Source organism: Bos grunniens, chromosome 1 (genome assembly GCF_055505025.1).
Source record: "Bos grunniens cultivar Pamir isolate PY7600 chromosome 1, Bosgru_T2T1.0, whole genome shotgun sequence".
NCBI lineage: Eukaryota > Metazoa > Chordata > Mammalia > Artiodactyla > Bovidae > Bos > Bos grunniens.
The window spans coordinates 73,353,820-73,376,960 of record NC_141165.1 but is presented as its reverse complement, the minus strand read 5'-3'; the positions used below and the strand labels follow the sequence as shown (position 1 = coordinate 73,376,960).

At 41.3% G+C, this 23,141-nt stretch overlaps 1 protein-coding gene across 4 annotated transcripts in view; it reads left to right on the top strand.

The window, feature by feature from the left end:
• The window catches only part of LAMP3 (lysosome associated membrane protein 3), a 31,694-nt gene extending 8,711 nt beyond the window's left edge, over nt 1-22,983 (top strand). For 2 of the 4 annotated variants that reach the window (XM_086395995.1, XM_086396006.1), the window contains exons 4-6: nt 10,383-10,440; nt 11,893-12,063; nt 14,562-15,273. In XM_086395995.1, the coding sequence (XP_086252121.1) occupies nt 10,383-10,440; nt 11,893-12,063; nt 14,562-14,701 (369 nt within the window). In that variant the 3' untranslated portion in view covers nt 14,702-15,273. Of the gene's footprint in view, nt 1-10,382; nt 10,441-11,892; nt 12,064-14,561; nt 15,274-20,735 lie in introns of those variants that run through there. The other 2 variants (XM_086395980.1, XM_086395987.1) reach the window with 2 other exon arrangements.
• The last annotated feature ends 158 nt before the right edge of the window (nt 22,984-23,141 follow it).

Below are 23,141 nucleotides of genomic sequence, written 5' to 3'. Positions count from 1 at the left end.
GGGTTGGGGGGGAACTTGACCTCTGGGCGGGGAACTTGGCCTCAGGGAACCTGACCATAGTGCCCTATGCAAACCATCCAAAGGAGGAAGTTATACCAATGAACAGACCCACAGAAATTTCCAGTGGGCACAATATGCAGTATTACTCTAACACCAAAGTCAAATGTCATAGAAGGCAAAATTCAGGGACTAACCAGGAGCTGGGTTTTCTAGGCTGTATCCTGGAAGGGAGTAGACAACAGAGTATAGAGGAAGAGCATGGTCATGAGGTCAGAGTCTTGACTACCAGTTTGACTCTGTTACTGTTCTGCTTTTGACATCAGGCAGGCAACTTAATCTGTTTGAGTTTTTTGTTTTATTTTTTTATCATTTGAAAAATGGGAGAAAGGAATTAAAGATTACTCCTGTAAAGAGCTTGATCCAATACATAGAAAGTGGATGTGCACTAGCTGGTAGCTATGGTTACAGTGACTGAAATGGGCAAATGTCTTGGGGACACAGTGATGGTCATTCCCCCTCTCAAAGGAGAGACTCTTTCTGATTGCCCCCATGTGTCTTACAGGCCAAGAGGATCCTAGCAGCTGGGACTTGGTGCAGGTCTCTTTCTTACCTGTCTAACTGACCCCTGAAGTTAGAGGGTCTTGGTTAGCAGATCTTAGAGAGCAATGAGCACAGACTTCGGGATCGGACAAATCAAGATTGACTTTTAGTCATAAAACTTACTAGCTGCATGACCTTGGACTAGTTTGGGGCATATTTCCTTGTCTATAGAATGGAACTAGTTATAGCTACTTAGTGGGACCCTTGGGAGAATTAGAAATGGCGTTTGTAAACCAGCCTTAGCTATGCCCCCGGAGAAGGCAAAAAGTCTCAAAGAAAGTAAAAGTTCCACCACTCTTAGCCTTCCGGGGAATTTCTGCATTTGAAAAAAAGTTACTTGGCTGTGCTGAGTCTTAGTTGTGGTATGCGGGATCTTTGGTTCCCCCACCAGGGGTCGAACCAGGTCCCCACCATTGGGAGTGCAGGGTCTTTACCACTGGATCACCAGGGAAGTCCCAGTTTCTGCATTTTAAAAGAGAAGTTGTTTCAGCCAAAGTGGTGGCCACAAATCCCAAGATTACAGGGGCTAAACATAGACCTTGATGTATGTTTAGTCTTAGTTGTAAAGTAGTTGAAGTAGCGAAAAAGTAAAAATATCTTTTGTCTTGAAACAGAGAATCTTTATTTTTTATTTTCCCACTTTTGGTGAAGACTTCATTTTCCATTAAATCTGTATGAGGAAAATGTTAGAGTATGTGTGAGGTGACAAGCAGCAGCCTCAGTAGTGAGGGGACGAGAAGGACGGGTCAGGAGCTCCGGTCCTCCCCAGAGGGGACAGCCAGGGCTGAGGAGGCTGGTGGCAGGGCTGGCATCTAGCCCTGGGGACTGTCACTGTCTTTTATGGTAAGCGTTCATTCTGGATGGTGAGGTGTCCTGAATGGCCACCACTCTACTGTGCCAGTTAAATATTTTACATATCACCTCTATCAGGTGGTAATGACAGACCAGTGTTGCCAGTGTTCAAGAGAAGGCAGAAATCCAGATTTTTAATAAAAGCACATGACTTTTTAAGTTAGCAATACATTTTTAAAAAACTGAACACTGTTGACCCAACGAAACACAGTTGTAGGCCTGTGTTTTGGCCTCAGGACCCTGACACTGTGCCTTCTGCCCTAACAGGTGAACTATGTGAAATGCCTTTAGGCAGGAAAGTCTAGATTCTTCTGCAAGAGAAACGCGCTCAACACTGCAGTCACTTTTCACTTGTTGCTACCCTCTACGCCAGTGCTTCTCAACAGCAGCAGTATTAACACTTGGGTTAATACGATGAGTCTTTGCAGTGGGGGCTGTCCTGTGCTTTGTGGGTTGTTGAGTAACATCCCTAGCCGACACCTACTAAATGCCAGTAGCAACACCCAACCCCAACTATGACAATCCAAAATGTCTCCAGACATCACTAAATGTCCCCCAAGGGGCAAAATCTAGAGAAAAAGAGAGCCTTAAAAAAATAGGAATACATGTTAGTAATAACATTTTTGTTGTTCAGTTGCTCAGTCATGTCAGACTCTTTGCAACCCCATGGACTGTAGCATGCCAGGCTTCCCTCCCTGTCCTTCAGCATATCCTGGAGTTTGCTCAAACTCATGTCCGTTGAGTCAGTGATGCCATCTAACCATCTAGTCCTCTGTCATCCCCTTCTCTTCCTGCCTTCAATCTATCCCAGCATCAGGGTCTTTTCCAATGAGTCAGTTCTTCACATCAGGTGGCCACGGTATTGAGCTTCAGCTTCAGTCCTTCCAGTAAATATTCAGGGTTGATTTCTTTTAGAATGGACTGGTTGGATCTCCTTGCAATCCAAGGAACTCTCAAGAGTCTTCTCCAACACCACAGTTCAAAAGCATCAATGGTGAGCTGAGCTTTGGTGCTCAGTCTTCTTTACGGTTCAACTCTCACATCCATAAATAGATTTTATAAAGGAAAACCAAGTTGTAGGATGATAAATAGATGCTGATTAGCAAGACTGATTTTTCAGCCAGTTTATCAATAATAAGAGTTTACTGAGCACCTACTTTGTCCCCAACACTGAGCTAGACATAACGGGAGAAATAAAAGAAATATAGGTAATAGTTTGAGATTTCAGATCGCATACAATAACTCATAATTTTTAAAATTGAACACTGCCAGCTACAGAAACATAAAGAAAAACCCCTCCTAGGAGGGAAGTTGTTGTTGATGTTGTTCAGTCAAGACTACTTATCTGTATCATGTCTGTGTGACCATGCACAAATCAACAGCTGTCTCTCTGAACCTGTTTTCTCAAGATAGGGCTGCTATGAATTGGGCTGGTGTATGTGAAAGAGCTGAGCAGGATATCTGGCCCATTTAGGGTCAGGACAGGTGGTTTTCCTTTCTCATTTCTGTTTCATTTTTTAAAGAACTGAAACCCTTTCCATGTCAATGTCTCATTTGATTAAGATGACATGCTGAGAGTTGTTCAAACTCTTCAGCTGCAAGATAAATGTATCTCCTCTCACCCTCTACTACCCACAATTTCCTTCCTGCTCAGGATTGTTTGTTTTAAAAACAACACATCTGTCAGTAACTCTGTGTAGAGTTTATGTTTCTGTTCTCAGTACTATCCCTTTCTCACCCACCTGGTTTGAAGGGCAATATGAGCCTTCAGCACTGACTCTGGGACCTGGAAGAAACCAGGCACCCAGAGGGAGGAGCCCCAGGGCGACACAGTGTTAGCCATCGAGGCGTGGACAGTGAAGAGTGCCCAACCACCTGGTGTTTCCCCTCAGCCTTTCGGGGCGTTAGGAGCTGTCTTAGCTTACAGCTTCCTGAGAACTGTTATCAGCATTTATATGTTAACCCCCTCAGGGGGCGCTGTTCAGAACGTCCCAAGTGGGTGGCCCACCATTCCTGTCATGCTTTCCCTTGTGGGGTTCCCTCTGCCTGGAATGCCCCTCCCACCCCTAATTCATCCTTTGAGATGAAATATCAATTCATCTTCACCCTAGGAAGTCTCCCCACCTCAATCGCCACCTCCATCCCAGGTAAACTGGGACACTTCCCTCTCTTTGTTTCTGGACCCTCCATATATCCCCTGACCTCCACTAATGCACTTGCCACACATTTTGCCATCTTGAAGGCAAGATTTTTACTTATTCACACTCTTCAGTGCTCAGCCCTGACTTTACATATAGTGTGTGCTTATGCTTAGTCACTCAGTCCTGTCCAACTCTTTGCAACCCTTTGGACTGTAGCCTGCCAGGTTCCTCTGTCCATGGGATTTTTCAGGCAAGAATACTGGAGTGGATTGCCACTTCCTCCTCCAGGGGATCTTCCTGACCCAGGGATCAAACCTGTGTCTCCTGCGTTGTGGGCAGATTCTTTATCCTCTGAGCCATCAAGGAGGTCCTTATACACAGTATATCTTTACCAAATGTTTGATGAAAGAATGAATCAATATGGAGTAAATCTAAACTTCACAGAGAACTTTGAGCCAAGGGGTCAAAAAGTAAATTAGCACCTCTGTGTAAACAGCCTCTTTAGTTTTTGTGACATTCAGAGTAGAGATTTCTTTCTTTTTTTTTTTCCGTTTAACTTTTTATTTTATATTGGAGTATAGTTGACTAACAATGTTGTGTTAGTTTCAAGTGTACAGCAAAAACATTCAGTTGTACACATACATATATCTATTCTTTTTCAAATTCTTCTCCCATTTAGGTTATTACATAATGAGCAGAATTCCCTCTGCTACACAGTAGATCCTTGTTGGTTATCTGTTTTAAATATAGTAGTGAGTACACGTCAATCCCAAACTTCCTAAATATCACCCCATCTGTCCCATGGTAACCATACCTTGAGCAAAAGGGCCCTGATTGATGTTCACATCCTGAACATCTGTGATTGTGAAACTCCCATGATAGAATTTGCAGAAGTTGAGGAGAGGACCCTGGGCATCACAGTCATTGGTATGCTGCCTTCCTGGGCAGGCTTGACAGACTGGCTTTCTCTGGACCCTGTCCTTTGCTAAGGAGGATGTTTAACTTCCTTGAGCTAAAGTCTTTCTGATGAAATACTGCAGAATTCTCTTTTTGATGAGATATTGCAGTGACACTGACAGTGAGGAGACACATTGTCAGCAGCCATTGGTTGAGTAGTGAGATGGTTCTTTAGCAAGTGATTCATTCAAATGGACATGCTGTAGGTGCTAAAGTACCATACTTGGCTCTTAGGAGTCCTTGGCCCTCTTTCGTCAATGCTGATAGGTACACACAGGCTTTTTACTTTGTCTTCAAGAATCTTTCATGGTAGATATTTGTCATTCTTTAGCCTCAACCCCAAATGAGAAACCATCTGGCAGAGACAAACCTGATGGGTGACAAAGGAGAAAGCAGACATTATAAATTGAATAATGTGTGGCATATAATTTCCCTTGGGCTTTGGGTTAACACCTGCTTGAAGCTCTCAACCTACCCTGCATCCCCACTGCTCTTCTCTGCATTCACCCCGTCCCCATCACTAAGAGCTGAAGTTTCAGCCAGGTTCTTTAATCCATAGGGCTAGCTAAGCTTAGCTCACCAGCTTGTTCTCTCTTTCTGTTGGTGGTGGATCTGAGCTCTAGGATATAGATAAAAATTATCCTTTGAGCTCAGTGAGAGAGGTTTACTGGGAAGGGAAAATCTTTTTGTTAACAATGCTAGTTAAAATTTGAATGGAGACTTTGTGATCAGTTTTTTACATGATTCCTTCATTTAGTCTTCACATCAACCTAAGATGTGAGGATTACTGTTGCCTATTACTATTGTCCCCATTCTTCTATTGAGTAAGTAAAAAATTAAATGTTTGGAATGTTCACAAAGATTCAACAACTCAAACTAGGTTACATGGGAACAAAGACATATTTTTAAAATAATATTTAAAAATTCTTAGCAACACTTTATTCTCCCAAATAGGAGATTCATCGCTCTAACATTTCATAGCCAACCAATGTATTCAGCAACCTTGTATTTTACTCATGGTATAGCCCAGGAGTCAACAAACTACGCTTCCCCCCAACCAAATCCAGCCCACAACTGAAAAAATGTATGGTCCACAAGCTGAGAATGGATTTTACATTTTTTATGGTTGGGGGGAAAAATGAAAATTCTATGACACATGGAAATCATATAAGATTCAAATTTTCAGTGTCCATAAATGAAGTTTACTTTTGGAATATGGCCACACTTATTTGAGTATATGTCATCTACAGCTGCTTTTGTGCTAGAATGGTAGAGTTGAGTGGCTGCTACAGAGAACCACGAAGCCTAAAATATTTACCATATGGCTCTTTACAACGGAAAAAAAAAAAAAAAAACTTTCCAACCCCTCATATAGAATAAACTTCAGCCCTGTTACCATTCAAATTAGGCCACATTCTGAATTTTCAAAAGAAATGCTTTGCTCCAGTTTAAATGAAAGATAATTTTATTTTCTTTAACACCACTCCACAGAAAAAGTGGGTACCATGATCTAAATAAGACTCATTCAATATTGGCAGCATACATTATATAAAACTTGAAATCTCAAGGAAACTAAACATTCCTCTGATGTTTTGTTTATATAAATTTGCCAAACACATGTTATTCCTTCACTGTGAAGATAGACAGCAGCTTTGTCAACATTTGTCTAATTTTGACTCAGTCAAAACAGAAGGATATAGGCTTAGGGCTCTGTCCTGTTACATCATGAGATGAACTTGCAGTGAGTGTGGGCACTGCCATCTGCTCTGGAGGGCCTCACCATGGGCGCTAGCCCCTTAAAGCCCAAGTTCTTCTGGAGCAGGAACAAACCTTCCCATCAGGGCATGCAGTTGGGAGGGCCCATGCTTACTTTAATGCTTCACCTCCCCTCTTGGAACTCTTAATGATTTTTCAAATGTTATTTATTCATTTATTAGCTGTGCTGCATTTTCGTTGCTGTACCAGGGCTTTCTCTAGTTTTGGCAAGCAGGGGCTACCCTCTAGTTGCGTTGCTCGGGCTTCTCATTGTGGTGAGCTTTCTTGTTGTGGAGCACAGGCTCTAGAGTGCTCGGGCTTCAGTAGTTGCGGTGCCTGGGCTCAGTAATTGTGGCTCATGAGCTCAGTAGTCGCGGCTCGAAGGCTCCAGCGCGCGGGCTCAGTAGTTGTGGTGCATGGGCTTAGTTGCCCTGCAGTATGTGGGATCTTCCCAGACCAGGAATTGAACCCACGCCCCCTGCATTGCAAGGTGGGTTCTTAACTGCTGGACCACCAGGAAAGTCCCTTAATGATTTTTGATCTTGCATTTTTATTTTGAACTAGGCCCACAAATTATACGGGCTTCCCAAATAGCTCAGTGTTAAAGAATCTGCCTGCCAATGTAGGAGACACTGGAAATGCAAGTACGATTTCTGGGTCAGGAAGATCTCTTGGAAGAGGAAATGGCAACCTGCCCCAGTATTGCCTGGAAAATCCCATGAGCAGAGGAGCCTGGTGGGCTTTAATCCATGGGGTCACAAAGAGTCAGACACTGAGCAACTGAGCATGCACACACAAATTATATAGCCAGTCTTGCTTCCTATAGATGATTATGTACAGGCAACTACATTTCAGGGAATGTGAAAGGAAGTTCTTACACAACAATTTTTTCTCTGTAATTCCATATCCCATAAAGGAAAACGTTGAGCAAGATCCCATAGACAAGATCTTCCTTTGTCTCACCTACAATGTGAATCAGAGGTAGATTCCTGCCTCCTCTGAGCCTCTTTATTCTCAGTTGTAAAATGGGATAAGAACATTAATGCTGCCTCGAGGGGTTGTTATAAGGATCCAAGAAGGTGAAAAATGCACTTAGGAAACTGTAAAACCTTTAAAGAAATACAAGCCCCCTTTCTTTACAAGGAGGATAGATCTAGGAGTTGCCACAGGAGAGAGAAACTCCAGGAGGTCTCTCATGGAGCTCAGCCTGACACCACCACTGTTCTGCTGCTCCTTAAATCAGTCTCTTGCTACAGCCCAGTTTCCAAAAACAAAGCCCTACATCACTGCCCTGCTTAAAACCCTTCAGTGGATTCTTTCTGTCCTTAGGTTGGGGCAGGGATCTTACAACAGTGACTGTGGCCCTGATGTAGTACAGATCTCTCTTTGGCTAAAAGAGACCCAAATAAAAGAATAATCTGGGACATCCCTAGTAATGCAGTGTTTAGGCCTCTGCTCTTTCACTGCTGAAGGCCTGGGTTCAATCTCTGGTCAGGGAACTAAGATCCCACAAGCCACACTGTGTGGCCAAGAGATAGAAAAAAAAAATAACCCGAATAAACTGTATCTGGAAGCAACTCAAGAAAGGCCTGGATCACAGTTGTTTTTCTCTAAAACAAATGGATGATCCAAGCACATTGTCCAACTTGCCTTTGAGATCCAAGACTGAGCATCTTGAATGAATCATCTAGGTCTTATTCTTCTCCCAGGATCTAGAGCACTGCCTGGTCTGGGGTGGCTATCAGATCAGATCAGATCAGTCGCTCAGTCGTGTCTGACTCTTTGTGACCCCATGAATCGCAGCACGCCAGGCCTCCCTGTCCATCACCAACTCCCAGAGTTCACCCAGACTCACATCCATCGAGTCAGCGATGCCATCCAGCCATCTCATCCTCTGTCGTCCCCTTCTCCTCCTGCCCCCAATCCCTCCCAGCATCAGAGTCTTCTCCAGTGAGTCAACCCTTCGCATGAGGTGGCCAAAGTACTGGAGTTTCAGCTTTAGCATCATTCCTTCCAAAGAAATCCCAGGGCTGATCTCCTTCAGAATGGACTGGTTGGATCTCCTTGAAGTCCAAGGGACTCTCAAGAGTCTTCTCCAACACCACAGTTCAAAAGCATCAATTCTTCGGCGTTCAGCTTTCTTCACAGTCCAACTCTCACATCCATACATGACCATAGGAAAAACCATAGCCTTGACTAGACGAACCTTTGTTGGCAAAGTAATGTCTCTGCTTTTGAATATGCTATCTAGGTTGGTCATAACTTTCCTTCCAAGGAGTAAGCGTCTTTTAATTTCATGGCTGCAGTCACCATCTGTAGTGATTTTGGAGCCCAGAAAAATGAAGTCTGACACTGTTTCCACTGTTTCCCCATCTATTTCCCATGAAGTGATGGGACCAGATGCCATGATCTTCATTTTCTGAATGTTGAGCTTTAAGCCAACTTTTTCACTCTCCACTTTCACTTTCATCAAGAGGCTTTTGAGTTCCTCTTCACTTTCTGCCATAAGGGTGGTATCATCTGCATATCTGAGGTTATTGATATTTCTCCCGGCAATCTTGATTCCAGCTTGTGTTTATAAGAGAAGTTAAAGGCTAGCCAGGCAGCTTGGAGTCATATCTTCCCTGCCACCTATTATTAGAGTTGTGACCTTGGGCAAGTCACTGAGCCTTCATCTCTTCTCCTAGTCGTTGTGAGAATTCACTTCACTTCAAGGCAGAGGTGACTTCCACACGAGGTAAGAAGTGCTGGGCACGAGGTGAGAAGCCAGCGTGTGGAGGTGCTTCAGTGAACCATAGGATCCAGAGTTCAGTACATTAATAACAGTGACCTTACTGGAACAATTTGTACTCTGGAACCCTTACTGTGTAAGGAATCATCATTTTCATCCACAAATAATATGTAAATGAACTAGATGTGGTCAAGATTATTATTGTCAAATTCCTTTGATGACTACTAAAAGTAATTCTGTGTCAGATTCTCATTTTGGTTGCTTTACCATTTTTGGCAACTCTTACTTGCAGATGGTTTTCTAACAAATGCTTAAAAGTGGTAACACCATAAATCACCTACTTTAAAAAATAAAAACTCCTTTTCCAATGTACCCTTTCATATCTTAGTTCAATTCCTTTTAACATTTCATACTCTGAGTCTCTCAAGAAGTTATAGGGCTATTCTGTAGGGAGTTTTTTGGTTTGTTTTGTTTTTCCAAAAAGACAATCTCTGGATAAAATGCTTTCTAATTTTGAACCACAGCCTGAGGTCCTCTTCTAGGGAGCAGTCAGTAATCTCAGGATTAACCATTTCTTTCCAGAATCCTTCATGGTTCCATCTAACTGCTTGGAGATATGAACCCATTAATCTGTTTAAAGTAATTGGTAACCTATCCAGGAAAATCCACACACATACACTATTTTGCATACACTATTTTTCCCAGGGGGTTTATGAGTGAAGTCGTTCAGTCGTGTCTGACTTTTGCAACCCCATGGACTGCAGCCCACCAGGCTCCTCCATCCATGGGATTCTCCAGGCAGGAATACTGGAGTGGGTTGCCATTTCCTTCTCCAGGGGATCTTCCCGACCCAGGGATCGAACCCAGGTCTCCCACATTGCAGGCAGACGCTTTAACCTCTGAGCCACCAGGGAAGCCCATCAAATCCATAGTCTCGGTTTAAATCCCTACCCTAAGATACTAATTACTAATAACAGCTTAATGTTTGCCCCCCACCCCACAACCCACTCACCTTCCAGATATATTTGCATTTTATCTGGGAAAAACATGGCCTAGCTGAAGGGACTCAGATTTTACCAGGGGAATTTGAATTTCAGGTTCTGGCAACAAGCATGATGTAGAGAAATTTTCAGCCAGGGGCAAGCCATTACTTATTATTTATTTACTGTGTGATGTATTTACTTTTTTGGAAGTTTTCAAGCACAATTATGGTTCCATTACAACATACCCCCAAACTCCCATATCAATGATTTAATAGCTAGAATCCTGCCTAAACATTTTGTAAACTAGGATCATAAACATAAAAATAGAGATTACCCAAAGATTTACACACTACTGTTTTACAGGGTGAGAAGTCATATTATATCAGTGAGGTGGAAGCCTATTTGACTGTCTCAAATCCAGGTAAGTAGTTGGAGAGGCCTGTTCCACCAGCGATGATGCTGTTTCTGGTTAGTTCATTTTTCATCTCACTGATCTGTGATGCTGCATTTGAGACACAGGCAGGAGATATAATAGCACAGTGTGTGAAGATGACAAGCTCTAGAATTGGACAGCTTGAGTCCAAATACCATTTATTAGCTGTGTGGTTTTGGGCAAATGTTTCCAACTCTATTTCCTCATCTGTAAATGGTGACAGATGAGATATGTCACCTGTCATGACATACCTCATGACATGGCATGGCATGTATGTCAATAGGCAAGTTAGTATGGGAAAGTTAGCGTGGGAATTAAACAGGAAAATGCACATCAAGTACTTGCACAGTGCCGGACCCAGTGAGCTGACCCTCAGTGGGTGATGTGATCTCAGACACAGGTGAATGCAGCTGCAGTGGCAGGAGGGGAGGGAACTTCCAGGCTGCCTCACTGACAGCCTGTGGGTGAATCCACTGAGGGTCACAGTCTGGTCCTTGGCCCCAGAAGCCCTTAGCACACCCTTAGGTAGCAGCTGTCTCTTCAAGGAACCTGGTGTTAAACCAAGGTTGTAAACTGATGTATAAAATCAGAATGCTAATCTGTTCATTTATCATGCTACTATTTCTTACTGTAACTGCAAGGGGACCAGAGAGTTAGGTCCTCTTGGTCAATGAATTTTCTCCCATTTGGGAAACCAAGTATATTCAGAAAGGTACCTGGTGGAAGTGTAATTAGAACATGTGGAGTTATTATGTGATTTAAATGTTTAACTCCATGTGCCTTAAGCATTCACCTCCTTGAAAAGGGTGTGACCCGCATGAGACAGTGCCAGTCTTTGAGTAGGTCCCTCTCTCCATCAGCACTCAGATGGTTGGAGATGAGCCTCTTCCTTTTCATGCTTCCCTGAATGATGCAACAACCCCTCCCAATGATGGGCCTAGTCCTTCCTTTTGCTCTATTAATGCATTTAGTGTGATGATATGCAAATACTCAACTCGGTAACTTTGCATGTCTCCGCTCTGATTAATTATTAGTAAAGAGTTCATGTGATTTTGACTCAGAGAACAATCTTACTTCTTTGACTTCTGAAGTTTTTGTGGGCACTTTTTGTGTGTGTGTGTGCCCAAACATTGACAATTGTCCGCATCAGCTCTGCCCTCAAATGATTTAAAATAACTGAAGAAAAGATTACCAAAAGTTTTGATTTCAGCATTATCATAATTCAGTGTAAGTGAGATGACTCTCAAATACTGCAAACAGCAGGAAAAAGTCACCAGAGAGCACCTGGGTGAGGTTTCATGAGGCGAAGGTGGCAGAACTCCAGAAAGCCACATTTAAGAAAGGCCATTTAACGCTTCATGGGCCACCAAGCAACAACTGGGGCTCAACAGCTATTTGCCAGGATGCTTACATGTCTCTATTTCACCTTTGTGTTTTCAGCGAAAGTTTACCAAGGACTGAAACATGCAATGATGATGTTTGAGACTGTGGTTGGGCATTCCTTCAAGTGTGTGAGTGAACAGAGCATCCAGCTCTCAACCTACCTTCAGCTGAAAACAATGAATGTCCAGCTTCAAGCCTTTGATTTTGAAGATGACCACTTTGGAAATGGTGAGTTATGTCACAAACATACACTTCTGAGAAAGTGTACCAGGGGTAGTTTTAAGTTATTTTTGTTTGAAGCTTTCAAAGGAACAAGAATCACATGAACATCCTAGCACAGTATGATTCCACCACCAAGCTCTCAGGGTCAAGTTTCTCTGGCCAGCCCTCCCGCCATTGTGTAAGTCAATACCAACCTCAAAATCTAGCTAAATCTATTTTTGATAGTTGAGAGGTACTCCTAATGTCATTGAGTTATTATGAGAGAGATGTTTTAGAAACTAAAATTCAATTCTTGCCCATAGGTAGAAATCCTTGTAACACTGTTTTCCTGGTGGGGAGAAAAGGAATTCCTACGTGTCTTAACCCACTCATGTCCACTGCCCTCCTGTTGTAGGTTACATTCTCCTTGTCTGACCAAAATACACATTCTGACTCATTTATACACACATGCACATAATCAATCAAAAAGTCAGAAAATGCCATCGGTAACCTCCCCGAGCAAGCTGCTGGGTACTGATAAACTCAAGTGTCTTTGGAGAACAGTTTAAACATCCTGAATATGAGTGATGGCTAAAATTCAAGATTTTGGAATAGATTCTTTCCCACTTACAGAGGGAAAACAAAAGGATGTGATAATTCTAGAAAGAAATACACTCAGCTGGACCTCCTCTTCTCAAATCCAAGCTGTGCCACCGAACTAGCGCTTCCTCAAAGTTAGTTTTCATGCAACTTCTGCTTTGGGTTTTTACCACAACAGAGGGAAGCAGGTCGTAGCAAGAAGACCAGGGACAACCCAGGGTGACTTTCCAAAAAAGCCCTTTTCTCCCCACTGAGAAAACAGTGTTACAAGGATTTCTGTATATGGGCAGGAATTGACCTTTAGCTTCTAAAACATCTCTTTCATAATATGTCAATGACATATGAGCACCTCTCAACTATCAAAAATTGATTTGGCTAGATAATTAGCTATAAATTAAATTTCTATAAAGTGAATCTGATTTCTCTGTAAAGTTGAAGATGTGAGGGCAGAAAACTCCTGATATATTAACACTTGGCAAAAGCATTTAGCAAAGGCAGTAGTAAAGTGTTCTTTGCTGTGGATCCCCTGATTTCTGTAGGTTTCATCTGAGTCCTACAATGTCTATCTTCATTCTGGACCTTTAGCACAGTGCAGATTAAAATCTAAGATTAAATATTAAAATTTGCTAGTAGGTATTGCCCCTACGTTGTCATCTTGCCTCAAAATACTCAGTTTGAAAAATTCTTTTAAAAATTCGTTACGAAGTCATGAAACACTTCTGTATTTAATCGTGTGGTCTTAAAAATAGTACACACATTTGCTCTCCCTCCCCCTCAGAACATGTGTATAGAAGGAAGTTGAGCAGGTCTGGGAAATCGCTTAGCAGCAGAGGTGAGAAATGAAACCCTTTCAGCAGCACACCTGGCCTGCTATTAGCAGTGCTCACGAGGAGATGTAGAAAGCTATCTTATCATTTTTTCCTCTCCCTCCCTTGCCCTCTCATATAAATTGTCACAAAACCCTGTCCGTTCTACCGCCAGAATATTTCTCTTGTTCATTCCACCATCCCTACTTCAGCTCAGCTCCTTATTCCCAGTCCTTGTGCTCAGATTTCACTAAAGATACTCAAGTGTGAAGTCGTATGTCATCCTGTAAATAATATTTTCTACCAAAGCGTAAGAGAAGATGGGGAAAGGAATCAGTTAAAAAATAAAAGTTACCACACAGTATGGTGTTATGAAAGGCATAAGTACAAAGAGCTGTGGGAGTCAGAGGACAGTGTGACGCGCGTAGCATTGTGGGGAGGAGGTCAGAGAAGCCCTGACCGATGTCTGGCCTTTCACCAGGGGCTGGGAGAACTGGAGAGGAATCCCACAAGTGTAAACGCTCAACCTTGTCAAAGAGAATGGTCATCTGAAACAGTAGGCTCCTGCCCCTACTTCTCAAGCTCTTCTCTCTAAACTCTGGGAGGCTGCAAAAGCTCTCTCTGGTGTCAGGAGCCCGGGCTGTCTGGCAGCCCCTTTCAAGAGGCACAGAGTTTAAATAGAATACTTTGGCCACATGAATTGGTGCAGATTTTGACCAAGCAACAAGGCTCCTTGGCTTACCCTGGGTCTAGAGTCAGGACACAATTCTGATCCTGACCTCTAGCCTTAACCAGTATTTCTCAAAGTTGAATCTGCCTCCCAGTCATGTCAGAATCACCTGGGCCCCAGTCTGACCCACAGAATCAGAATCGCTTGGGTGTGGGGCCGGGGGACCTGTGGTGTAATATGCCCCTTAAGTGGCCAGAGGCACTGCAAGTTCCAGGGCTGCAGTGGCCCCTCCCCTTTTCATCTTCACCCATCTGTGCCTCTGAGGCAGCAGGGACAAGCCCAGTACCTCCATCTCTTTCTTCTCTGTGAAGCCGAGGCAGGTGGGGGCAATATCACTTCCCAGCGTCGTGGCCAGCCTGTAACATCTGTTACTCTGACTTCAATTGCAGCGGATGAATGCATCAGTGACAGAAACAGGAGAGAAATCCCTGTGGCCGTGGGCCTGAGTATCGCAGTACTGCTTGCCGTTTTGCTAACAGCATGCCTGGTGACCAGAAAGAGGCCCAGTAGAGGATATGAACGCATGTAAAGCCCCACCTTCTTCAAAATGTGCAAGGTTAAGGCCTTGGAAATGCTGGCTGCATGTTTAGCCTGAAGTGATGGGATCACATTTTCTAGTTGCCAGCCCCACCCTCCCAATCCGACTGGGACACCAGCTTTCCAACAAAGGCTGTCAAAGCTAGCTACAGGTAGCCCCCACCCCACTTCTTCCCGGGCCATATGGGCTTGAGTTCCATCCACCTGATAATACAGACCTGGCTGGGAGAATTAGGGACAAGAGGCATGGATGTGAGCAGGGTCCTGTGAGAAGAAGAAAGCAAAACACCAAAGGAAAAACTGTGGGAAAGGCATTTTCAAACTGCGCTGATTTTTCTTATAGGCTTCAAAGAGTCTCAAGTTCTAGGCTTTTGTTTTGCTTTATTTTTAAAAAACCAATTCAGTTCAAAGTAAATTCTAAAGTGATTTTAAACTCCTGAATTTTGCCCACCTCCTGATTTACTTAAATTACCAATGGTCTTAATAGACCATCATTTTTAAAAGGACATATTCTACACTGTTAAAATGTATTATTAATAAAAAGAAAAAAAAACAATAAAAAAATCCCAACATTTCATTTTTTCAATGTAAAGGATATACCAAAGATCTTGGCAAACAAGAGCCTTAATAAATGTTAGTTCTCCAGTTCCTTCACCTTCATTTGTTGTCTACCGCATAACATCTTCTTTCTGCTTTGTCTCTACTTTTCTTTGATTTTAGTCTCTCCTTGTAGATTTACTTGTTAACTTGGGCCATTGTAGGGGGTGGAAGTAGGCAAAGCATCTAAACAACCAGAAATGGCAAGAAGAGGGAGATCTACCCATTGTTGCAGGAAGGGGGACCCCTTCCAGGGCCCGAGAATGGGCTCTTGTCTAACACTCAGAAGTGAATTGTTCAAGGAGACACATGTGCTGACAAAGCAAGAGACTTTGTTCGGAAGAGGCACTTCTTGGAGGGCAGGAGGGTAAAGGAACCTCGGCGAACTAGTCTGCCGTGTGGCTCCTAGTCCTGGGTTTTATGGTGATAGGATTAGTTTCTGGGTTTTCTCTGGCTAATCATTCTGCCTCAGGGTCCTTCCTGGTGGTGCACGTGTTACTCAGCCGAAAGGGATTCCAGTGAGAAGGATTCTGGGAGGTTGGTAGGACATGTGGTGTCTCCTTTGACCTTTCCTGAGTTCTTCCAGTTGGTGGTAGATTGCTAGTTCCTCCATGTCCTTACCATGTCCTCCTGTTGTAAAGTAACTCAAGCAAATGCTTGTTACGGTGCCAGGATGGCAGTTCCAATCAGTATTTCCCCTAAATATATTATTACCCACTTTTCTTTTTTAGCAAACATTTACTGAAAAAAAAAAATTGTAAACCAGAAAATTCCTGATTGGGAGTGATTGGCGTCTAGAGGGAAAGTTCTATCAAAATGTGGCTTGGAATGTTATTCGTAGTTTTCTATTATGTTGACTATTTAAATAGCAGAACTGGGGTTGCTATTTCAGAGAAAGGGGAGAATAATGGACTTCTGGATATTTTTAACTGTTTTTACTAACAGAAACTGTTGCTGTGTTTCTACGTTTTCCAGAGGTGTCATTCATTAGTTTTAACAGAAAGTTTATGAAAGTTGGCAACCACTTTATAAGCACCACTTATCTGGGACGTGCACAGCTTTCCTTTGAGGTGTTTTAGCTCTCTCCACTTTTCTCAGAAATGATGGGGGTAGGGAGGGTACACTGCAGCTTCAAGAGCTCTCCAAGAGAAGGTCAGGAGTTCCTGTCTCCTCACAATAATAGGAGGTATTGATGCAAACCTGGGACATGAGGACCCAGTGTTCCCCAAAGTGACTTGGGCTGAACAGCAAGGGCTTGGCCTTGGAGAGATGCCATCCGTCTCAACCTCCTCCTTCCAGCAGGCAGCAGCCCGTACCTGTGCAAGACTCCCGTTTCCAGTTCGACCTCAAGTGTACTTGTTAGGTTCTGTACTGCAGAGCACGGGTTGTTTATTCAACATGCCACTAACCGCCCTGTAGAATGACTGAAGGAAGGTTCTAGCATAGAAATGTCTCCTACAGCAGATGGAAGACAAAGTCCAATTAAAATAAAAAAGAGAGAGGTAAAGCAATTCACTTGAGTTTAATTTCCCTTTCTACCACCTTCAATGAATTATTCAGAGTAATGGCTGCTGCTTAGACTCCTGTGACCTATGATCTTTAAAACTGCTTTGAATTAACATTCTAGTAACACAGAACACAAGTTTTATTTGAATAATTAGTAAATAAATGCCTGGCTGCCTGATGGCCTGACAGTTCTGCCCACTGTTGCAGTGATGTCCCAGGAGGGTCTTCCAGGGGAAGGTACTGCGATTGAGACTGGTAAACAGGGCATCTGGAAATGGCCTCCTCCTCCATCCTCTGGGGCTGCCCCGCCTCCACTTCTTGCTGCCTCCATTGTCTCCTAGAGCTGACAGGTTACTGCTGAGGCTGCTTGTCCTCTTCTGAGCGCAGGAGGCTGCTGTGACTGTGATGGACTCTGGAAGCCTCACAGGGGGCCTCTGATCCTCCCTAGCTGCACTGGTCCCTTGCCTTAGGCTCTCCTGCTTCCTGCTCATCCAGCTGGTTCCAACTCGGTTTCTCCCTTCAGCTGATGGAGAATTGAATTTACCCCCTCTCTCTGCAACCTACCTAGAGATAGTAGAAACCTTCACTAACATGCACCTGGAGATAACCTATCCATTGTTAATTTTGATGTACGCTTGACCCTTGAAGGATGCCAGGGGTTAGGGTTGCCCAACTTCCCACAATTGAAAATCTGTGTGTAAAACAGAGTTGGCCCACCGTTTAGGTGGTTTCCTCCGTACTTGCATCCTCCAACAATCCCCAGAAGAGCAGTACTGTAGTATTTAATATTGAAAATAATCTGCCTATAAGTAGACCTGTGCAGTTCAAACTGGTATCCTTCAAGGGTCAACTGTATTTCCTTCTCAAGAATACTGTTTTACAAACTGGAAGCACACAGTGGACATGGTTTGGTATCCCTTTTACCTGGTTCCATAAGCATTTCCCTGTGCTGCTAAAGGTGCAACGTGTCATTACTGTGGCTGTTATCCTGAATATTCTATCAATGTTATATGATAACTTACATAACTGTTCTGTTATTACTGGGAATTTTTATTGTTTCCAGGTCTTCACAATGATAATGTGAATAAAGAATTATGTATGAATTACATACGAAACAAACATTGATTAACAAATGTGTATCAAGGTGTGCCTGAATTTTGGTTGCTCTTGTGTCTCCTGCATTGGCTGATGGATTCTTTACCACTAGCGACACCTGGGAAGTGCCAGGGCTTGTAAAGGAGAAGTTATAATGAAAGAGTGAGGTGAATAGGACACTGCACGCCTAAGAAAACAAATTGAGCATCAAAGTAACACACTTACATACTAAATGGAAACAGGCAAAAGGCAGAATAGGTAGAGCTGAAAACTGAATTATCTTCATAGAGAAAAAGATGGAGATAATCAGTTAATGCAGATAAAAATTAAGCTTCATTATAGGAAAGATGCTAGGCATTTAGATCATCTAAAGTAAGGATAACTGCTGTATCTGAGGTACAGAGTTCAAAAATAAAAAGATGATATCTTTTAAAATGTAATATGTTTTCTTAAAAGAAATAATTGAAGTTGGAGATTGAAAGTGCATAATGTATCCCAGGGGGGAGGAAAAAAAGCCTGGTACAGAAAGATTAATGTTATATCCAAAGTGAGCCACAGAACTTTAAAGCTAAAGAATTCTTTAGACATACAAACTCCCCTTTCCCCTGAAAAAATCAAATAACCTATTGGGGGGAAATTTGAAACTGGCCTTAGATTTCTTTGCAATAACATTTAAAGCCAGCAAACAATAGACCAATGTGTACAAGATCCTAAGGAAAAGTGTGGCCCCAAGATATTATTTGAGTAAAAAGTTAATAGGCAGATTTCCTCAAACATGAAGTAATTCAAGGGAAACAGCACCAATGAGCTCTCCTTAAAGATATAGCTTGACAATGAAATGTGGTCAGAGAGAAACCACATTACAAACAAGGATATCAGCAAACATCTCTCGGGAATAGAGAAAGCATAGTTTTGTTTTTTTTAATATGTTTTATCAATTTGAAGAGTTAAGTTTAAAAAGCATTAAACAGTTATGGATCTGAGATTTTAATTTTTTTCTTCTCTGAAATGCAAGTAACATTACAATGAACAATTTTGCTTAAAACAGATTTTACATGATCCCATTTTATTTTTATTTATTTTTAAATTTATTGTATTTATTTCTATTTATTTTTCTACCCATCTATTATAGTTGTAAAGAAATATGCCTGCAATACTGTTGTCCATGTTTTAGCAATGATAATTTCTGGGTAGTTGGTTTTTGGGAAATTGTTCTTTTTCTCTGCTTTCTAAATCATTTTAATTATTTTTAATGAGCATATATCATTTTTAAAAACTACAGTACTTTTTCTTTAAGCATACACATGAGCACACACAGGCATACACACATATGTGCAGAGGAAACAAATGCCTCAAAGATTTATAGTGATTAATTCGAGTGGAAGAAACACGGTGATTAGCAACTATTTTCTTTGTTAACTTTTCCGTATTTTGAAGATATCTAAACAATGTCTTGTTAAACAGTATAAAACTATATGGAAAGTAGATATGAGATGATACCACTCTAATGACAGAAAGTGAAGAGGAACTGAAGAGCCTCTTGATGAGGGTGAGAGAGGAGAGTGAAAAAGCTGACTTGAAGCTCAGCATCTGACAATTTTGTATTTTTTTTCCAAATTATTTTAACTTCTTACATTACGTTATTTCTTATATAAGAAATCTATAGATATTTATGTGTACAATATTATATATAACAAAATTATATATAATTTTAACAAGTATGTAACTAACAAAATTATCATATACCCAAAAGGATTCATGGAAAACATTTTCTTGTCCCTCCTCTATTAACAGTTTCTTATGGTAACTATCACCATAATTCTCTAAAAAAATAATTAAAAGCTTATCTTATTTCTTAATTTATCAGCTTTAAACCTCTTGCTATGGAAGATAAGGATTTCATACTCTGAAGCCATCCTTTTTATGATTATATTACTGTTTTTTGTTAAATCAATAAGGTATGCATCATTATAGAGTAAATATTTTTCACTGTCAAATCAAATAGCATACTACAAGCACAGTTCCCATCTTGTATGGATTTTGCTTTTTTCCCCGGAGTCTCTAATTACCATTCCCTTTTCCCTGTCCCTCCTGATTCTTTTTTCTTGGACCTCAGGTGAGAACTGCATTAATGGTGATTATTGGTGCAGAACATAATTTTAGTATTGGCTCATGGAAGGCCTCAAGGGTATATCCTCTCATCTATCCTTGAATAAGATATAGAGCTTTTCATTTTTTTGTATTCAATTCAGTTCCCTTTTTTCCCCAGGACGTTCCATCTTTCTCCAGTCAAGACTGATAACATTTTAAATGAACTGAATAAATGCTCTCTAATGTAATAAAGAAAAAAAAGGGTTTTGACAAATTTGCAAACTTTCACTTTTAAGCTCTCATAAGTAGGTCTATTTTTCAATGTTTTTGCTCACTAAAAACAATGAAAGAGAACTGTAAGTGTGACAAACATGTTTAATAAAGTGGAGAAACATCACATGTTTTCCACAGATCATGTTTATGGTGACACAGTCTATTTTAAGTAAGCACACCCACTTTGCAGAGGACAATATCTGGAAGAAAACAGGACTAAGAATTATTAAATATTTATTAATTGCTGAGAATAGAAGGTTATCTTATTTCATCTCTCAACAACTTTATATATTATTTGCTTCCTTTATAAATGGGTAAATTGCAAGTTTAAATAACCTGCCCAGGAAGTAAAAGTCAAACATAGGTCTGACTCTAAAGCTCATATTCTCCTCACTCCATCGCCTGCTTTCTGGTCTATCCTCACTAAACCTTACTGGCTGTATTGTGTTTGTTTTTCCCCTTAGTGGATGAATGTTCATCTGACTACACAATTGTGCTTCCTGTGATTGCGGCCATCGTGATTGGTCTCCTCGCTGTGGGTTTGATTGTCTATGCAATCCGTTTAAGGCGTGAATATTCTGGATACCAGAGAATCTAATTTGTGCCCAGGAGTAAAGAAAAGCATGGAGTTCAGAGAACCCTTTCATTGTTTCCAGGATGTTGTGGACTTCCCTTGGAGTGTGGATCCTCCCAACCATGTAAACCATCATCTTTCACGCACACACACAAAAATCATTTCTGGTGTAAGTTCAAGCAGCATACCAATTTAAAGATATTTTTGTTTGCCTTATGAAAGATCTGGTGAGTTATTTAAGAATATTTCTAGTTTCATTGAAAATATTTTAACCAAAGTCAATTGTTGATTGAACCAATAAGTTAAATCATCTTCCTAGAAATAATTTATTTTGTTCTATTCTCTATTGCCACATTATTACTAGGTAAGAAAAGCTACTTGAGAGAAACTGAACACTTGAGATACATTAAATTAATAATGTATGTAAGGTGGTAAATGCTCCATATTATAAACCAAAGAATCAATTGTAATTAATGTTACCTGTGTTCACATGGGAAATTTATTTTATCCTTGATCTTTTCCACTTTCAAAGCTGCTTCTGCTTTGTGTAAAAAATATATTTTCAGTACTTTTACTATGTTTTGTATGATATACATGTGTCTGGCAATTGACTTACTTCCTTTTCCACTTTAAATGTTTTCTAAAAATCCTCAAAAAGAGCGACATATCATAGGTGGTCTAGACATTTGATGTGACACCAAGAGGAATAGATCAGCTTCTATTTTTGTCTTGACTCCTGCTCCAGAATCACTAAAGACTAAGAATTAGGTGGCTACAGACAACAGAATTAAATAAGAAGCAAGAAACATTAATAATGGCCCTTTGCTATTGAACACATATATGCCAAACACTAGGCTAAGCAGTTTATATACATCTTATTTAATTTCACAACTTAAATATGAGTAAACTCAGACTTGAGGAATTTCCCAGCTAACAGGTGGCAGAGCCACATAAGTGTCACCTAGCTAACAAGTCAGTCAGTCAGTTCAGTCGCTCAGTCGTGTCTGACTCTTTGCGACCCCATGAATCACAGCATGCCAGGCCTCCCTGTCCATCACCAACTCCCGGAGTTCACTCAGACTCATGTCCATCGAGTCGGTGATGCCATCTAGCCATCTCATCCTCTGTCGTCCTCTTCTCCTCCTGCCCCCAAACCTTCCCAGCATCAGAGTCTTTTCCAATGAGTCAACTCTTCGCATGAGGTGGCCAAAGTACTGGAGTTTCAGCTTTAGCTTCATTCCTTCCAGAGAACACCCAGGACTGACAAGTAGGAGAGCTTGAACTTGACTTCCTGCTGGTCTGGTACCAAGGTCTCAGTCTTTTCACTACACCAAATTGCCTACAAGAATGATGACACTAAGTGCTGCCTGAAGACTCACATAGGCATGTGCTCCCTTTTATAGAGGAAATGATTTTATCCAGAATGACAAGCAATTAGAATACATGAAAAGAGGACTTAATAGAAAGTGAAATGAGCCTATCTTCAATGCAGTTCTCTACTCCCTCAAAGAAAATTTAGAGGCTCTGTAAAACATTTGTTTTTCATTTTTATGGGACTGTTAAGCTGTGAGTCTAAAGATGAAGAAATGGGGTAAGCTTTTCAAGATACTTTTCTTTGAATGAGAAATCTTAACAGCTAACCAACTTTTCTTTCTTGAACGTAGATCCCCCTCTTGTGGTAACTTGCTTCTTCTGCAGTTTTATGGCCACATTTTCTACTCTAGTTCATTTTATTCTGTAGAGCAGCCAAGAATTTTATTCCTCTTTGTTCTTACTTGGAGAAGGAAATGGCAACCCACTCCAATACTCTTGCCTGGAAAACCCCATGGATGGAGGAGCCTGGAAGGCTGCAGTCCATGGGGTCTCAAAGAGTCAGACACAACTGAGCGACTTCACTTTCTTTCACTTTTGTTCTTACTACCAAAGAAAGGAACTAAGTCAGAATACTAACAGAAAAGACCACACACCCCTAGCATTCATTAGTAAAGGAATAATTCAAGTCGCCCTGGAGGACACAGTCACTTTCCTGATTTGCTCTCTTATGTCTCAATACTGTTGGCAAAGTCCTAACTTGAGTCTTAATAGAATATTGAAATGTATTAAAAGTTTTGGTAATAAAAACTTATTTTTGAGATTAACTTATGTCATTCATTTCTTATAATTCAGTTTTTGTGCTATTAAAAATTTTGCTTACAACCTTAGTGGAGGTTGTTGCTTCAATCAATAAGTTAAATCATCTTCCTAGCAATAATTTATTTTGTTCTAGTCTCCATTGCCACATTATTACTAGACATGA